General features: G+C 60.6%; 1 protein-coding gene across 4 annotated transcripts in view; it reads left to right on the top strand.

The window, feature by feature from the left end:
* Positions 1 to 16,987, top strand: part of SP2 (Sp2 transcription factor) — a 27,952-nt gene extending 10,965 nt beyond the window's left edge. Inside the window, exons 1-7 of one of the 4 annotated variants that reach the window (XM_061366440.1) lie at positions 5,261 to 5,407; positions 8,804 to 8,879; positions 9,405 to 10,361; positions 11,204 to 11,534; positions 13,585 to 13,759; positions 14,828 to 15,021; positions 16,186 to 16,987. In XM_061366440.1, the coding sequence (XP_061222424.1) occupies positions 8,817 to 8,879; positions 9,405 to 10,361; positions 11,204 to 11,534; positions 13,585 to 13,759; positions 14,828 to 15,021; positions 16,186 to 16,286 (1,821 nt within the window). In that variant the 5' untranslated portion in view covers positions 5,261 to 5,407; positions 8,804 to 8,816 and the 3' untranslated portion in view covers positions 16,287 to 16,987. Of the gene's footprint in view, positions 1 to 5,260; positions 5,408 to 8,803; positions 8,880 to 9,404; positions 10,362 to 11,203; positions 11,535 to 13,584; positions 13,760 to 14,827; positions 15,022 to 16,185 lie in introns of those variants that run through there. The other 3 variants (XM_061366438.1, XM_061366439.1, XM_061366441.1) reach the window with 3 other exon arrangements.
* The last annotated feature ends 97 nt before the right edge of the window (positions 16,988 to 17,084 follow it).

Genomic DNA, 17,084 nt, shown 5'->3' with positions numbered 1-17,084 from the left:
CCCCCCCGAGCCCTGGGGCAGAGGCTTCAAAGGGCTCTGGGGACCGGATGCAATTTCCTTCTGCTGCCATAAAACAAATTGGGGGGGGGGAAGCGTGTGCGTGTGCATGCGTGTGCATGTGTGTGCATGTGTGTGCATGCATGTGCATGTACCGCATCCCTACCTGTGCACCTGCTGCCTGCATGCACCCCCACACGTGTGGGTACTGAGGATGGTGCCCTGGGGGGGCTCCTGGGGGGGGTCTGCAGCGGGTGCCGTGGGGCTGCACTGTCTGGGTCGCCCTGGCCTTGGGGGGAACCCCAGGAGCAGCCACAGGGCTTCAGACAGGGAGGATTTGGGGTGCCCCCCCCCGGGCTCTGCACCCAGACAGCTCCGGGGGGGTGACGCTGGGCTGGTGCTGTGGGTGCAGCCGGGAGTGATGGAGGGTGCCGGGGGGGGGGGGCACCCCGAGTCTGCTGGGGCTGGCACAGTGGGGATGGTGCTGGGGGGTGGGGGGGGTGTCACATGGGTGCTCATGGTGGGGGTGTCACAGCCTCGGTTGAGCAAACCTGGGGACTGGCACCCAGCCCAAACTGGGACCCAGTGGGGACCTCCAGCACCTCCAGGACAGGGTTCCCAAATCCCCATGGCTGCTCGTTGGAGGGCACAGCCCCATTGCTCCCACATGGGAGCCACTAAATCCAATGGAAGGGACACAGCCCCATGGCGTTCACGACCTGGGGACCGGTGTCTGGTTTGGGGTCCCTCATACCCATCGCGGCATCCCAAACCCCCATGGCCGCTCCTGAAGGGCACAGCCCCATCGCTCCCACATAAGAGCCATTAAAGTCAATGGAGGGGACAAAGTCCCATCCCCATTCCCCCCCAAGCTGTGGCATCATAGGGACAGGGGCACCGGTACCGCTGCGTCCCCGGGGACAGGCTGATGGCAGAGATATCTACCGGGATTATCGCGACGGGGTTCCCTGCTCGCGGTGCGTGCCCCGAGGCAGCGTTTCTCACCGGGAGCAGGAATTACTGTCGGGACTCGACCTCTGCGACGTGGCGATGGAGCTGGCGGCTCGGCAGGGTTAAACTGGGAGGTTTTAATTAGCCCCGGGTTAATCTCCCTGTTCTATCTGCGCCCAACCGGCCCCGGCTGTCAGTCACCGTGTGGGGAAACCTCCCCGGCACTGCGCACCGTGTGCCGGGATGGGCTGTGTTGGGAATGGGGATGGGAGCACTGGGATGGGGACATGGGGATGCACCGGGGGTGGGACACACGGATGCATCAGGGATGGGACTCTGGGCTACATTGGGGATGGCGCATGTGGCTGCACTGGGATGGGGACATGGGGATGCACCGGGGGTGGGACACACGGATGCATCAGGGATGGGACTGTGGGATACACTGGGAATGGGGACATGGGGATGCACGTGGGATGGGGGAATGGGATGCACTGGGAATAGGATACAGGGCTGCACTGGGGTATGGACATGTGGCTGCGTTAGGGATGGGGACATGCGGATGCACTGGGAAGAGGGACATGGGGATGGGTGCACCAGGGACAGGGGACATGTGGATGCCACAGGGGACAGGGCCACACAGGTCCTGCCACCGCCACCTTCCCCCGTGCAGGGCTGTACCAGGTCCCCATCCTGCTGTCCCCATGCCCGGTGTCGCTCTGCACAGAATCCATCGCAGCAGCTCCGGAGCTCGGCCGGGAGCGGGGCCGGGACGTGCCGTAATCGCTGTAATTGAGCGTGGGTTTGGGAGCGGGAGCGCAGCACCGGGTACCGGGTCCCTCCTCCGGGTCCTCCCGGTCCTCCCGGTCCTCCCGGTGTCCCCATGTTCCCAAGTCCTTGAGTCCCTGTGTCTCCACGTCCCCCTGTCTCCATCCCGACCCTGTGTGCCTGTCCCCTGCCTCACTGTATGGACCTGTGTTCTTTGTGTCCCCATGTCCCCATCCCAGCCTTGCTCTACTGTCCCCTGTGTCCCTGTCCCCCATCTCGCTGCCCAAACCCTCGTCCCTCTGTCCCCATATCCTCATATCCCCGTGTCCCCATCCCAGCCCTGTTGTTCCAGCTTGAGTCCCCTGTCCCCTGCCTCACTGTGTCCCCATATCCCCGTGTCCCCATCCCAGCCCTGTTGTTCCTGCTTGAGTCCCCTGTCCCCTGCCTCACTGTGTCCCCATATCCCCATGTCCCCATCCCAGCCTTTCTGTGCCAACTTCAGTCCCCGTCTCCCATCTCACTGCACAGACCCATGTCCCTGTATCCCCATGTCCCCATCCCAGCCCTGCTGTGCAATCCCGTGTCCCTGTTCCCTATCTCGCTGCCCAAACCATCGTCTCTCTGTCCCCATATCCTCATGTCCCTGTGTCCCCATCTCAGCCCGGCTGTGCCAACTCGAATCCCCCTCTCCTGTCTCACTGCACAGACCTATGTCCCTGTATCTCCATGTCCCTGTACCCCTATGTCCCCATCCCAGCCCTGCTGTGCAATCCCCTGTGTCCCTGTCCCCATCTCACTGTACAGATGCATGTCCCCGTATCCCCATGTCCCCCTATCCCCATGTCCCTGTATCCCCATGTCCTGTATCCCCATGTCCTGTAACCCCATGTCCCCCTATCCCCATTTCTCTGTATCCCCATGTCCCAGTTTCCTCATGTCCCCATATCCCCACGTCCCCGTATCCCCACGTCCCCGTATCCCCATGTCTCTGTATCCCCATGTCTCTGTATCCCCATGTCCCTGTATCCACATGTCCCCGTATCCCCATGTCCCCCTTTCCTCATGTCCCCGTACCCCCATGTCCTGTATCCCCATGTCCCCCTATCCCCATGTCCCTGTATCCCCATGTCCCCGTATCCCCATGTCCCCCTATCCCCATGTCTCTGTATCCCCATGTCCCTGTATCCCCATGACCCTGTAGCCCCATGTCTCTGTATCCCCATGTCCCTGTATCCCCATGTCCCCGTATCCCCATATCCCCCTGTCCCTGTATCCCCATGTCCTGTATCCCCATGTCCCCGTATCCCCATGTCCTGTATCCCCATGTCCCCGTATCCCCATGTCTCTGTATCCCCATGTCCCCGTATCCCCATGACCCTGTAGCCCCATGTCCCCCTATCCCCATATCCCCTATCCCCATGTCCCCATATCCCTGTGTCCCTGTATCCCCATGTCGCTGTATCCCCATGTCCCCGTATCCCATGACCCTGTAGCCCATGTCCCCTATCCCCATATCCCCGTATCCCCATGTCCCCATATCCCCATGTCCCCGTATCCCCATATCCCCCTGTCCCTGTATCCCCATGTCCCTGTCCCTGTTCCCGTCCCCCCCCCCGCAGCGGCCGTGGCCCTTTCCCAGGATGCTGGCAACGATCGTGCCCGCGCTCGCGTCCGCGCAGGGCTCGGAGCCGAGAGCCGGCGTCAGCGCCCGCCTGGGGAAACTGAGGCAGGGAGGGGCAGGCTGGGGCTTGTCCCGGCAGCCGGGCCGGGAGCGCCGGGAGCGGAGCCGAACCCGCGCCGGCACCGGGCCAGGCTGCTCCGTGTCCCCCGGGCTCCGCTGCCTCCCGTCACCCGCCCGCGGTCATTGCATGGAGCCAGCGCCTCCACATCCAGCTCCGGGGTCCCCTCACGGTGATACCGGATGGGGACCCCCCCGTCCCCAAGGGTGTCCCCCTATCGGGGTTGGAAACGGGGTGCGGATCCAGCAGCACCGCGATGTACCCGTGTCCCACACACGCGTGTCAGGAGCGCCGGTGGCCGCGGTGCCTCCGCTGCGTTGATTGATGAGCGTGGTCCTGGGGGTGTCCATTGGGTGGCCCCCACCCTGGCGACCCTCAATGGGCCCCCCCTCCGCAGCCCTCCCCTTCCATTTGCCTCGGTGGGAGCGGGATGGGGGCTCACTGGGACCCCCGCATGGGGCCGGGGGGGTGTCGGAAAGGGGGGCCGGGGGCTGAGGCGGGGGTCGGAGGCGCCGGTGCCAGGCGGTGAGTAAGCAGGAGCATGAGGAGGGGAGGTAATTAAAAGGAAGGCACTCGCCACAGCAAGTTCCCACAAATGGAGGCCCCCGGGCCATAGACACTGCACAACAAAGCACCGAGCAATTATTTGGCTCCAGTGGGAGGTGCTGGTCCCTGTGGGGGCTGGAGCCCAGCTGGGCACCCCCCCCCCCTCCTCCCCGGGGCCATGGCAAGGCCTGGCACCGCGGTGAGGGGCGCTGGGAGGTGATTGGGGAACCCCCTTCCCCTAGCAGGGTATGGGGTGGCTTTGGAACCCCTGTAAGGCTCCGGATGACGATGGGGGGGGTACCGCAATCCCTGCGAGGGGACTGCGCACCCTGACCCCGTCCAAGCACCCAAATCCCTCTGAATGAACGGGAGACCCCGACCCTTTTCATCACCCTGAGCTCTGCGAGGGGATTGGGCACCCTGAGCACCCCAAGCCCAATGAGGGGACTTGGGAGACCCCAACTGCTGCACCCCAATGCCCTCCAAGCACCCCAGTTCCTGCGAGGGGACTGAGGACCATGACACCCCCACTCCCACCGAGGACCTGAACCCCTGTGAGCACCCCGATCCCTGCAGGGAGATGGGGTCCTTCAGGCGCAGTGGGGCTGAGGGCCACCACGCTTGGGGTGCCCCGTCCTCCTCCCCGTGTGTGGGGGGGCACCCCCGGCCCCGCAGGCGCTGGAGCCCCCCGGTGGCAATGGTGGTGGTCGGGGGGGGGGAACACCACGGAGGGTCCCGTCCCGGGGCACCCGCACGGGGCCGGGGGCTCCCCGGAGCGTTCGGGGGTTGGGGGGGGCGTTAGGACCCATGCGAGGACCCCCAAAACACCCCCGCGGGGACTCCACTGTCGTCATCAGCCTTCAACGTTCCAGACCCGCCCCTCCAGGCGCGCTCTGCCAATCAGATGCGGAATTCTGCCGTCTCTGGTCTCCCATTGTGTGTTCTGCTTGTCAATCGATTAGGTATAGACCAATCGAGACGCGGCTCTCGGGTGGCTCCGCCCACGAGGACATCCGCCCCTGCCCCTTCTGAGGCTTGTCAATCAATCAGCGGGCGGTGACAGGCTGGCCTCGCTTCCATTGGCCAGCAGTGCTGTCAATCAGAACTCTGCCCTCCCATTGGGCCCTCTCTTCCGTCTGTCACTTCGGAGAGCCCGAGCCCATTGGCGGAGCTGTCACTCCATCACGGGTCCTATTGATCGGCGGAGCTGCCCATCAAGCTCCAAGCCGCAGCGGATTGGCTGGCGACGAAACGTCTCGGTGTCTGTTGGCCAGCGCGCCGCCGAGCGGAACGCGGATTGGTCAAGAGGCAGCCGGAGGGCGGGTCCTTAAGGGCGGTGCCCAGGCGGCCCCGGAGGAGGAAGATGGCGCCGTGAGCGGTCGGAGCCGCCGCCGCCGCCGCTCGGGCCGGTCTGTGCGGGCCCGCGGCGGGGTCGGGCGGGGGGCGGCGGCGCGGGGAGGGGTGGAGCAGCGGCGGCGGCGTCGTCGGGCCCGGAACGGGAGCGCGGCCTCCCCGGCCCGCCCTCTGCGAGCAACGGGCGGGCGGCGCTTCCGGGGCCGGGGCCCGGTCGGGGGCGGGCCCGCAGCCCTCAGCCCGCCTCCCCGGGGACCGCCGGGCGGAGGCTTGGGGGGGCTCGGTTTGCGGTGGGGTCCTCCCGGTGCGCTGAGGGGTGCGGGGGCCTCCGCGCTGTGTGCGGGGCTCGGGGAGCGGCCGCAGCGGGGTTGTTGGGGTCTGTGCGGGACCCTGCGGGTGATGGAGGGGGGGGCAGCCCCGTCCCGCTCTGCCCCTCGGGCCGGGCGTTATTGCAGCCGCTTCTTGGCTTCCTCCTCCTTGATCGCAGCCGGGGATCCCCCCCTGAATCCACCGGCACCGGACACGGGGCAGGCAGCGGCTGTCACAGGCGTGTCCGGGCCAGAGCAGGGGTAAAGCAGCCGCAATAGGGACCCGGGCCGCTTCACCCCAGGGTTTGGCTCCGTTTCCTGCTGTTGCCATGTAAATAGGCAGCTGCCGGCGCTCATCCGTGCCTGGCTTTGAATACTTCGTATGCCCTCGATAAGCAAATGGGGCTGCTGCCGTTTTCCTACCCCTCTTCATGAGCCCAAGTGAGGTTTCTCTCTCATGGATCTGGGGGGGTTCTGAGTCACCTTCGTGCTCAAGGGGTGAATTAGAACCGTGGTAACTTGGATGAGTGCTGAAAGTTAGGAGTGTGTGCGCCCCTGCACCCCCCAAACCAGCTCCATCAGGCAGATGGGGAGCAAAGCGTCCCCTCCAACTGGAATCCCTGTATATATGTCCCCTTGGAAGGCTGCTGGGAGACGGTAACAAGGAAACTGTGGTGATAAGGCTTGAAATCAGGGTCTAAAATACACAGCATCTCTCCAGCCCCACCTGCAAAGGGTGTTTTGGAGCTGTACAGAAGCCCCTGTGCTTGGTCTGCGTGTCCTGGAATGAGGACCATCATAAAGGCAGCAGCTCTGGAGCCAGGAATCGCTCAGGGTTTGGTGGCTTTGCCCTTTTACAGGGGTGAAGGCAGGCAAGGGGTGAGGAGGGCGTTGTGGTGTGTGTGGGGATGGCTTCCATACAAACCCATGCTTGTGATGAGGTGAGGAAGAAGAGGATGGCTGGAAAACAAGTGCATTTCATGCATTAGTGCCCTTAAAGTGTCTTAAGGGTTGAGGCTTGCCTGGGGGTTAGGGCAAGGCAAACTGGACCTGGAATATATGGGCATGAATAAGGGTATAACAGGGAGCAAGCGGTGCTGCAGTGTCTGTGCTGGGGCTGGAGGGGAGCTGCTGCCCCTTGGGAGGGTCTGTACCCCCCTGTAGGGCTGATCCCAAAGCATTCCTGGTCCCATTCCCAGCTCTATTCCTAGCCAAAGCTGCGCTTTGGTTTCACTGCGCCGGGAGCAGGATTGCACCCTCGGGATGTGAAACTGTCACTGCTGGACTTGGGACCTGGAGTGGGGTGAGTGAGAAACGAGTGGAGGGATTGGGCCATGGCTGCGGGCACACGGCTTTGCTCCCCCAGTCATTATCCCTTGGTGGTGGTTGGGGTTAATGGGATCTCTCCTGGAATGTGCGTGTGTCTCTGGCCAGCTCAGCAGTGCTCTTTATTGGGCTGTTAATCCTCAGCAGTGCCCTAATTCTGCTCTGAAAGGGAGGGTGCAGCCATTGAGCTCTCTGGGGGAGAACCCAGCCTTTTAGCAGCAGCCAACTCGGCTGGGTGCAAGCATCCGTGGCTGAGGTTGCCACAGCTTCCAGGGAATGGGATGCCCTTCGCTAAGGAAGGGGGTTGGAATTCCCCTTCAGGCCTCTGAGCTGACCCTTCCCAAGGGATTGATGTGCTTGGTTCCTGGCAGGGCTGTGAGAGAGCAGCGAGGGGGGAGCTGCCTGCTGTGGGCAAGCAGGCTCCTTGGTGACTTGGCTCTGGGCTCCCTTCCTCAGTGCTTTCTGTTTAGTGAAAGGCTGCTGTTCCCAGGGAGGAGATGTCTGGATGAGGAGCTGAGGGCCTGCTTCCATGCAAACGCTGCCTGCATCCCGATTACCAACAGGACTTCTCCTCCCAGCCTTAAGCTGGATTAAGCCCTGACAACGGGCTCTTGTGTGGGGCAGAACAGCTCCAGCGCTCTCCCTGCTTGCTGATGCCTTCAAAGTGAAGGAACCCCTTTGTTTCCCAAAGCAGATGTGCCTTGTGTCCGGGGTTCCTGCATCCATGCACTGGCAGTGGGTGCTGCTTCAAGCAAGGTCAAGTTTGCCCTTCCTGTGGTTGGGTGCTTGATGTTGCCCCGTGCTGGTGCCTCCGTTGCGAGTGATGCTGCTGGAGCATGGAGTTTGCTCCCTTTTCCCCACCCATGGATCTCCTGCAGCTCCCTGGGCAGCAGAGCCAGGCCTGGGATGTGAGTCTTGCCTTCTCCCTGTAAGCCACGGGAAGCCTCTTGCTGTGCTTACTGAGCACTTGCTTTTCTGGCTGGGTATGAGCTATTCCTGGTGCCAGTGCTTCCCGCTGCTCCTGCATCCAAGCATCCCACAGCACTGGCTTCCCATTGCCATAGGGATGCATGGGGCTGCGCTTTGGGGTAAACCTGAAGTAGCCACGTTCCTCAGAGAGCTGTAATTCCCTCTGTGAAGTCAGGCCATTGTCAGCAGCCGTAATAAAGAGCGTTCCAGCTCAGATGGATTCTCTTTGGTGCTTTATCGAAGCAAATACCGTCAAGGTGCGGGATGGGGGAGAGTTTGCCAAAGGAGATGTCAAGGATGGAACATCTTCCTAGTCCAGAAGGAAAGCTTCAGCAAAGGGTGAAGGATTAGGAGTCTCTTTCCCTGGCTTTGCTGGCTTAAACCCTTCAAAAGAAGCTCCTGTAGCTGCCCCAGTGCCAAGACGAGCCTCAGCCTCGGTGTTATCACCCTGCAGCATTGGGGGCAGCAGAAGGGATGAGTGTTGGAGATTCCAGACGCTCAAGGAAAGGACAAAGGATCACCCCCATCCTCACATTCCCTCTCTAGTCCCTTAAGTGCCTTTGAATCCCATAGAGACTCGGTGTGCTGAGGGGCTCTGTCAGCGTGGGTCAGGTGAGGGCTGCAGCTCACTGTAACTGGCACTTCCCTTTGCTGGCAAACAGATCCCATGGAATGGAGGGAGGAGGTGATGAGATGATGGGGTTTCTCTGGTCCCTTTATAACCCCCCCCAGCTGAAGGTGTGTCAGTGTGGTTGGGGGATGCAGGGACAGCCCCTTGGGCATCGGGGCCTTGTGCTGCAGCTCTTGCTGCTGGTCTCACCCCTCCATCCCTGTGCTTCCTCCTTGCAGATCCAGAGGCAGCATGGCTGCGACTGCTGCCGTCAGCCCCAGTGAATACCTGCAGCCGGCCGCCTCCAGCGCCCAGGTGAGCACAGGGCCATGTCCTGGGGTGCAGGACAGCAAACACCACGTCCTTCAGCCCCTCCTGCCTCCGCTGCAGCCAGCATTGCAGCATCAGGAGGAGGGCAGGTTGCAGGGTAACCTGGGAGCTGCCCTCTGGGCTTGTTCCCAGCTCTTCTGGGGTGTTGTTTCCATGTGTTTTCCTCATGGGTCACATTAGCAGAAGGTGGTCTTGGAATTAAAAGTGCCTGGGACACTCCAGGTTATGTGATACCAGCATCATTGCAGGGTACTTGCAGCTTTGTGGAGGCTGTAAGAACATAAGTGAGTAAAAGGTGGTCCCCAGCCTGATGCTTGAAAGCAGCATCATGGGGTTCATTTAGACACACATGTGGGGGGTAATTAAGCAGCTCCCTTAACAAGGGGTGTCTCATTGGCATGGACCGGATCGCTTTTGACAGCGTGTACCCTCTCCTTCGCTGGCTGCATCTCCAGCTGTGTGGGACAAGCCCCTGTCTCTAACGTGCCCATCTCCTCCTTTGCTCCCCAGGACTCCCAACCTTCTCCTCTCGCCCTCCTCGCAGCGACATGTAGCAAAATCGGCCCCCCTGCAGCAGAAGCCGTTGTGACTCCTCCTGCCCCTCCTCAGCCAACGCCACGCAAGCTCGTCCCCATCAAACCCGCTCCGCTCCCACTGGGCTCCAGTAAGAACAGCTTTGGGATCCTGTCGTCGAAAGGGAACGTCTTCCAGATCCAGGGCTCTCAGGTCAGCACCTCCTACCCCGGGGGGCAGCTGGTTTTTGCCATCCAGAACCCAACTGTCATCAACAAGGGGACCCGCTCATCCACCACCAACATCCAGTACCAGGCAGTGCCCCAGATCCAAGCCACGGGGGGTCAGACCATCCAGGTGCAGCCCAACCAGATCCAGATTATTCCAGGCACGAATCAAGCCATCCTCACCTCTTCTTCATCTTCCTCTCACAAGCCCGTGCCCATCAAACCAGCTCCGGTGCAGAAGGGGGGAGCTTCCCCAGCACAGGGCACGAGCAGCGTGGTCAAGTTAAGCGGTGGCAGCAGCAACGTGACTCTGACCCTGCCTGTGAACAACCTGGTGAATGCTGCCGAGCCGCCTGCCCAGGCTCAGCTCCTGGCAGAGAGCACCTCAAAACCCATCAAAAAGCCTCGCAAGAAAGCCATGTCCCCCACCCAGCCCACCACCACGGTGGCCGTGGCTGAGCAAGTGGAGACCGTGCTGATAGAGACCACGGCGGAGAACATCATCCAGGCGGGCAACAACCTGCTGATAGTGCAGAGCCCAGGCTCTGGCCAGCCGGCCGTGGTGCAGCAGGTCCAAGTGGTGCAGCCCAAGCAGGATTCTCAAGTGGTGCAGATCCCGCAGCAGGCCCTGCGTGTGGTGCAGGCTGCCTCGGCCACGCTCCCCACTGTCCCCCAAAAACCCTCCCAGAACTTCCAGATCCAGACGACGGAACAGGCTCCTACCCAGGTACAGCATCCCGAGTCCTCCTCCTCCAGGTCCTCTGCATTGGTTCTCCTCTGAGCCCTCACCCAGGTGTTTTAGAAGGGTTTTTGGGAGGACCAGGTTCCCATCTTAGCATCCACTTTAGGCATTGCTTCTGTGAAGGGTTGGGAGCACAGCAGTTCTCTCAGCAGGGCTTTATGTAGTCTCCCTTCCTGGCCATCTGCTTTTATCATAGAACCATAGAATGGGTTGGAAAGGACCTTAAGATCATCCAGTTCCAGCCCCCTGCCATAGGCAGGGATGCATCACACTTAGACCATGTCACCAAAATCCCTGTCCAGCCTGGCCTTGAACACTGCAGGGATGGGGCATTTACCACCTCTCTGGGTAACCTATGCTAGTGCATCAGCACCCTCACAGGGAAGAGCTTCTTATCTCCAACCTGAACTTCCCCTGTTTCAGTCTGAACCCATCACCCCTTGTCCTGTCGCTGCAGTCCCTGATGAAGAGTCCCTCTCCAGCATCCTTGTAGCCCCCTTCAGACACTGGAAGGACCTGTAGGAGCACAGTGTCCTTGGAAGCTCTGCTGTGCCACCAGCTGGGGTTGGGATGAGGGAGCCTGCTTGGGAGCTCTTGAGAGATGAGGGCTCACAGTTGGACCGTGCCTTTAGCGTTGCCTTTGGCTGCAAGTCCTGAGCACCCCTTTGCTGCCACGAAAGGCTGGGACCTTTCTTCAGGAGGCCCATAAAGGCTCTTTAGATGCTTGGACACCTCCTGCTTGGTTCATGGCAGGCCTGGGGTTGTGTGGGGAGGTTCTCCCTGGTGCCAGTGCCTGTTCTCATCCCTCTTCTCTCTCCCTGCCCCAGGTCTACTTCAAAACCCCATCGGGCGAGCTGCAGACAGTGCTGCTCCAGGAAGCCCCGGCCATCACCGTGCCTCCATCTGGGACCTCCTGCAGCAGCCCCGTGTCCCGCAGCTCCGGCACGGGGGTTTCCAGCAGCAACAACAGCAACAGCAACAGCAGCAGCAGGAAAGCCTCAGTGCGCAAGGAGCGCACCCTGCCCAAGATCGCTCCGGCCGGAGGCATCATCAGCCTGAGTGCAGCACAGCTGGCGGCTGCAGCCCAGGCCATGCAGACCATCAACATCAACGGCGTGCAAGTGCAGGGCGTGCCTGTCACCATCACCAACAGCGGAGGTGGGCTGTGCCATGTGGGGCAGCAGGAGGTGGAACACGAAGCCCCCCATGCTGGCAGCACCACTTTGCTTTGCAGCTGGCTGATTGTAGATTGATAAACAGATCCCTTTGTGCCCTGAGGTTTGAGTGTTGCTGCTTGTGAAATGTCATCGACTTCTCCAGGAAGGCACCCAGTGTTTCATAGGGTGCCTCTTTGGGGGCTGTGTTGGGTGTTTCCAAGCCTGTCCTGCTTGAGCTGTGTCAGGGAGGGCGGGTTGGAGAGGCAGGCGCCTGCAGGGTCAGGGCTCTGTGGTTGTGCTGAGCTGCAGGACGTGTCTGAGGGCAGGGCTGAGCCCAGACCAGCTCTGTTTGCTCCTGAGCTTAGGGCAGGGGGAGGCTCAGCCCCTTGGGGTGAGATGGGTGTCTTTGTTCTTACATAGAACCGTGGAATGGTTTGTGTTGGAAGGGGCCTTAAAGCTCACCCAGTCCCAACCCCTGCCACGGGCAGGGACCCCTTCCACTGGAGCAGCTTGCTCCAAGCCCCTGTGTCCAACCTGGCCTTGAGCACTGCCAGGGACGGGGCAGCCACAGCTTCTCTGGGCACCCTGTGCCAGTGTTTCTCCCTGAGAGCTGGGACCAGCCAGGCATTGGGCCATGGTGCACAAGGGATTTCACCAGGGATCACCCCATCACCATCAGTGGCTGCTGGTTTGGGCTTCCAGGAAGGCTGCTTTCACACACACAAGGCTCTGTAAGCGAGGGATCACCCTTGCAAGAGAGTGAACCCAGCCCCTCACCTCTGTGGGATGAGTGCCTTAAGCCAAAACCAGCCAGATGTGGCCCTGGCCGGCAGCTGGAGCAGTCTATGAGCCGCAGACAGCCACCAGCAGAGGCACGTCCCAGCAGCAGCTCCGTCCTCCTGTCCTGCCCCACAAGCCTTCCCCAACCCCAGCCCGATGGCGTGGGTGCCATGGGGAGCCGAGGGGAGGGAGCTGTGTCTGAGGGAGGTTTATCTGCTCTCTGATCCAGACAGACCTGCTGCCTCGTGCTGGTTTCTCCCTCAGCAGGAGCCCTGCCTGGGGTTTGCACTTGGAAGCTGTTCTTTCTCGGCTTAACCAAATGCTGTCAGCATAAAGCAGGGCCCAGTGTGGTTTCCTCCTCCACCGGGCCTGCTTTAAGGGGGTGTTTAATTGCTGCTTTGCATGTGAACATGGGGCCAGACAGGAGCGATGCCACAGGCAGATGTTGCTGCTGTGCCGCAGGGCAGGGACTGTGCTGCAGCCCTGCCTGGGGAAGGGACAAGTAGGACCTGCTGGGTGCTGCCCATGTATGCAATGAGTTGAGTCTGGTCTCAGCCTGGACACCGCAGTGCTTCCAAAGGGCTGCCCAGCCCTTCGGCTTCCCAATGGATACGGTGTCCCCTTTTGCTGTGCCTTGCACCCCCTTTCCCTCCCTGTCACCCCTCTTTGGCTCCGCTCTCACATCCCACTCCTCATCCTCCCGCTTGCTGATGCTGACCCCCCCTCCCCTCCCTTCTTCTTCTTTCCAGCCCCTGTCACGGCTGCCGGGTGCTGTGCACGGCCCAGGCTGCCGCCTCCGTGACCCCCGAGCGTGGAGCGGCCCCTGGGGCTCCGGGGTAAGTCCCGTTTTTTTTGGTCAATATATTGCACGTTTTTTCAAAGTTTCCTTTTTTTGTTTCTCTCTTTGGTCCTTGCCCCACCCCGAAGGGTCAAAAAAAAAATAAATAAAACAAACCAAAAACTTTGAAAAACCGCACAGTATATTCAGAAAAAAAGGGACTTACCACCCCCCCCCCCCTTCCTCCCTCCCTACCCCAAACCCTTCACCCTTGTGGGGGGGCTCAGCACGTGGCAGGGCAGCGCTGCATGCGGGGCTGGGGGCTTTGAGACCTGGGGTGTCCCATCCCACATGCAATAAGGGGGTCTTGCCTCCATCCATCCATCTCCGGAGGGTTTTGGCTATCCCCGGTTGAGGAACAGGGGTTGGGTGTGTGGGTGAGAGCAGAGGGGCAGAGCCTGACTTCCCCCCCCCCCCGCCTTTTCCTCCCCAGGCCAGCAGCAGCTCACTGTGCAGAACGTGTCTGGCAACAACCTGACCATCAGCGGCCTGAGCCCGACCCAGATCCAGCTCCAGATGGAGCAAGCGCTGTCCGGAGAGGCTCAGCCCGGGGAGAAGAGGCGGAGGATGGCGTGTACCTGCCCCAACTGCAAGGATGGCGACAAGAAGTGAGTGTGGAGCGGGACAGGGGCAGCCCTGTGGGACCAGCACCCGTCCCTGAGGCTAAGGAGGTTGAGGGAGGGGATTCTCCCCCTCTGCTGTGCTCTGGGGACTCCCCACTGCAGTCCTGATCCAGCCCTGGGGCAGCAGCACAAGAGGGATGTGGAGCTGTTGGATGAGGCCAGAGGAGGCCATGGGGATGCTGCGAGGGCTGGAGCAGCTCTGCTCTGGAGCCAGGCTGAGAGAGCTGGGCTGGGGCAGCCTGGAGGAGAGAAGGCTCCTGAAGGGGAGACCTCAGAGCAGCTCCAGTGCCTAAAGGGGCTGCAGGGAACCTGGAGAGGGGCTTGGGACAAGGGATGTAGGGACAGGGCAAGGGGAATGGCTTGAACCTGCCTGAGGGGAGACTGAGCTGAGCTCTTAGGCGAGGAGCAGGGCTGGGGCCCCGCAGCCTGTGAGGACAAAGCGGGGTTGCTGGGGATGATGCTGGGGACACCCATGGCTGTGGTGCACAGCATCCATGGGGCACAGAGCCACACGGGATGGGTACACAGGGACATGTGGGGATCAAGACCCACCTCTGGAGCCACGTTGCTCTCCAGCAGCCCCGCCAGCCTCTTGAGGAACTGGACATTGCTGTTACTGATGTCTGCGGGGTCAGAGCGGGTGCTCAGCCGTGGGCAGGACCAGCACATCCCCATCCCACTCCATCTGTGGTCCCCTCATCAGTTTCAGTGCCACCCACAAACTGGGTCCCCATGGGTGGATACTGGAGTGGGGCTCTTCATCAGGGGCTGCTATAGGACAAGGGGTGATGGGTTCAAACTGAAACAGGGGAAGTTCAGATTGGATACAAGGCAGAAGCTCTTCCCTGTGAGGGTGCTGAGGCGCTGGCACAGGGTGCCCAGAGAAGCTGTGGCTGCCCCATCCCTGGCAGTGTTCAAGGCACAGGGGCTTGGAGCAAGCTGCTCCAGTGGAAGGGGTCCCTGCCCATGGCAGAGGTTGGAGCTGGGTGATCTTTAATCCCCCTTCCAACCCAACCCATTCCATGATGTTCCCCCCCTGTCTTCCCTCCGCAGGCCGGGCGATGCAGGGAAGAAGAAGCACATCTGCCACATCCCCGAGTGCGGCCGCACCTTCCGCAAGACCTCGCTGCTGCGGGCCCACGTGCGCCTGCACACGGGCGAGCGCCCCTTCGTCTGCAACTGGGTGTTCTGCGGGAAGCGCTTCACGCGCAGCGACGAGCTGCAGCGACACGCGCGCACCCACACAGGTCTGCACCCCAATCCCCTCCCCTGTCCCAGCCCTTGGGATGCGATCCGATAAGGACTGGGATGATGCTGGGCCACCAGTGAGGTGTGAGTGGAGGGCAGACCTGGATGAGGGAACTGAGTGTGCTATCAGCAAGTTCGCTGATGACACTAAACTGGGAGGAGTGGCTGACACAGCAGAAGGCTGTGTTGCCATTCAGTGAGACCTGGACAGGATGGAGAGCTGGGCAGGGAGGAACTTGATGAAATTCAACAGGGGCAAGTGTAGAGTCTTGCATGTGGGGAAGAACAACCCCATGTACCAGTACAGGTTGGGGACTGACCTGCTGGGAAGGAGCAAAGGGGAAAGGGACCTGCGGGTGCTGATGGATAGGAGGATGACCATGAGCCAGCAATGTGCCCTTGTGGCCAAGAGGGCCAATGGCATCCTGGGGTGCATTAGAAAGGGTATGGTGAGTAGGTCAAGAGAGGTTCTCCTCCCCCTCTATTCTGCCTTGGTGAGGCCACATCTGGAATATTGTGTCCAGTTCTGGGCCCCTCACTTCAAGAAGACCAGGGAACTGCTTGAAAGAGTCCAGCGCAGAGCCACAAAGATGATGAAGGGAGTGGAGCATCTCCCTTATGAGGAGAGGCTGAAGGAGCTGGGTCTCTTCAGCTTGGAGGAGACTGAGGGGTGACCTCATCAGTGTTCACAAATATGTAAGGGGTGGGTGTCAGGATGATGGAGCTAGGCTTTTTTCAGTGATGCCCAGTGCTAGGACAAGGGGCAATGGGTGTAAACTGGGGCATAGAAGGTTCCACGTTAACATCAGGAAGAACTTCTTTACTGTGAGAGTGCCAGAGCACTGGAACAAGTTGCCCAGGGGGGTTGTGGAGTCTCCCACATTGGAGATATTCAAGGCTCGCCTGGACAAGTTCCTGTGTGATGTACTCTGGGTTACCCTGCTCTTGCAGGGGGGTTGGACCAGATGAGGTCCCTTCCAACCCTTGGGATTGTGTGTGATACACAAAACTTCAGGCTTGGGGGGGGTGACACAGGAAGGGGCTCCAATAGGGACTGATTGAAGGGGTGTTGCTGGCACCGTGTCCTGGTGCTGGCTGCAGGGATAGAAGCAGGTTGGGGACACGGTGGCTGTCACCTCCTGACCCACATCTCTTCCCCGCAGGTGACAAGCGCTTCGAGTGCGCGCAGTGCCAGAAGCGCTTCATGCGGAGCGACCACCTCACAAAGCACTATAAAACCCACCTGGTCACCAAGAACTTGTAGGGCCAGGGGCTGCCCCACGGCCAAGCAGACCGGGGGGGGTGGTCCCCACCTAAGCAGTGCCACGGAGAGGAGCCCTCAGGGACATCCTCCTGCCCTTGGTTGATGGCACCACGCAGCAGCCGCTTCCAAAGGGGGCAATGGGCTGAGCATCCCTGCGGATCCCGGGATCCAGCAGCATTCCGGAGCCGGGTACGGAGGGGACTGCGCACGCCGGTGCGGGCAGGCTGGGAGAGGCTCCACAGCACATTCCTACTTTATATTTAAAGTCTATAAATAGCTATAAATATCTATATAACCCCTTTGGAAGGTCCCTTTTTTTCTATGGAGATCGTTGCCTTAACGCTCCCCGCTCCCGATGACGAACACTGTGTATTGTGAGCATTCTTTTGAATCTATTTAATTTCTGCTGCCCGTTTTTCCCTTTTCTCCTAACATTGCCTTGTTTCCCAACACTGAAGACTTTGTTTTTCCTTTCCCCCCGATGATTTTGCTCTCCCCACTTCCCCTTTCCCAAGCGACGTGGCATTTCCTCACCGATTTTGGGATGCGAATCCCTTTCCCTCCCCTGCTGCCCGCCACCCTGTGTATAGTGTACATTGTACCATAGATTCTATTGCTTTTGTGTTTACTATGTGTTTCAAAAAGGAAAACCAATATGGCTTGTTATTTTGGAGCTTTTAAATTAAACCAAATCCGCTTTATTTTGGAGTTGTAACCGCCCAGGGTTGTTTCCTGCAGGAGGTGACAGAGCTCTTACACTCCATGAGCTGGAGATGGGGAGCCAGCCGGGTGCTTGCC

The sequence above is a fragment of the Neopsephotus bourkii genome, unplaced genomic scaffold, assembly GCF_033783945.1.
Source record: "Neopsephotus bourkii isolate Nb327-2 ecotype Australia unplaced genomic scaffold, CSIRO-AGI_Nbou_v1 NB_1346, whole genome shotgun sequence".
Taxonomy (NCBI): domain Eukaryota; kingdom Metazoa; phylum Chordata; class Aves; order Psittaciformes; family Psittacidae; genus Neopsephotus; species Neopsephotus bourkii.
Note: the sequence above shows the minus strand (reverse complement) of the source record. Positions and strands in the feature narration are given on the sequence as shown.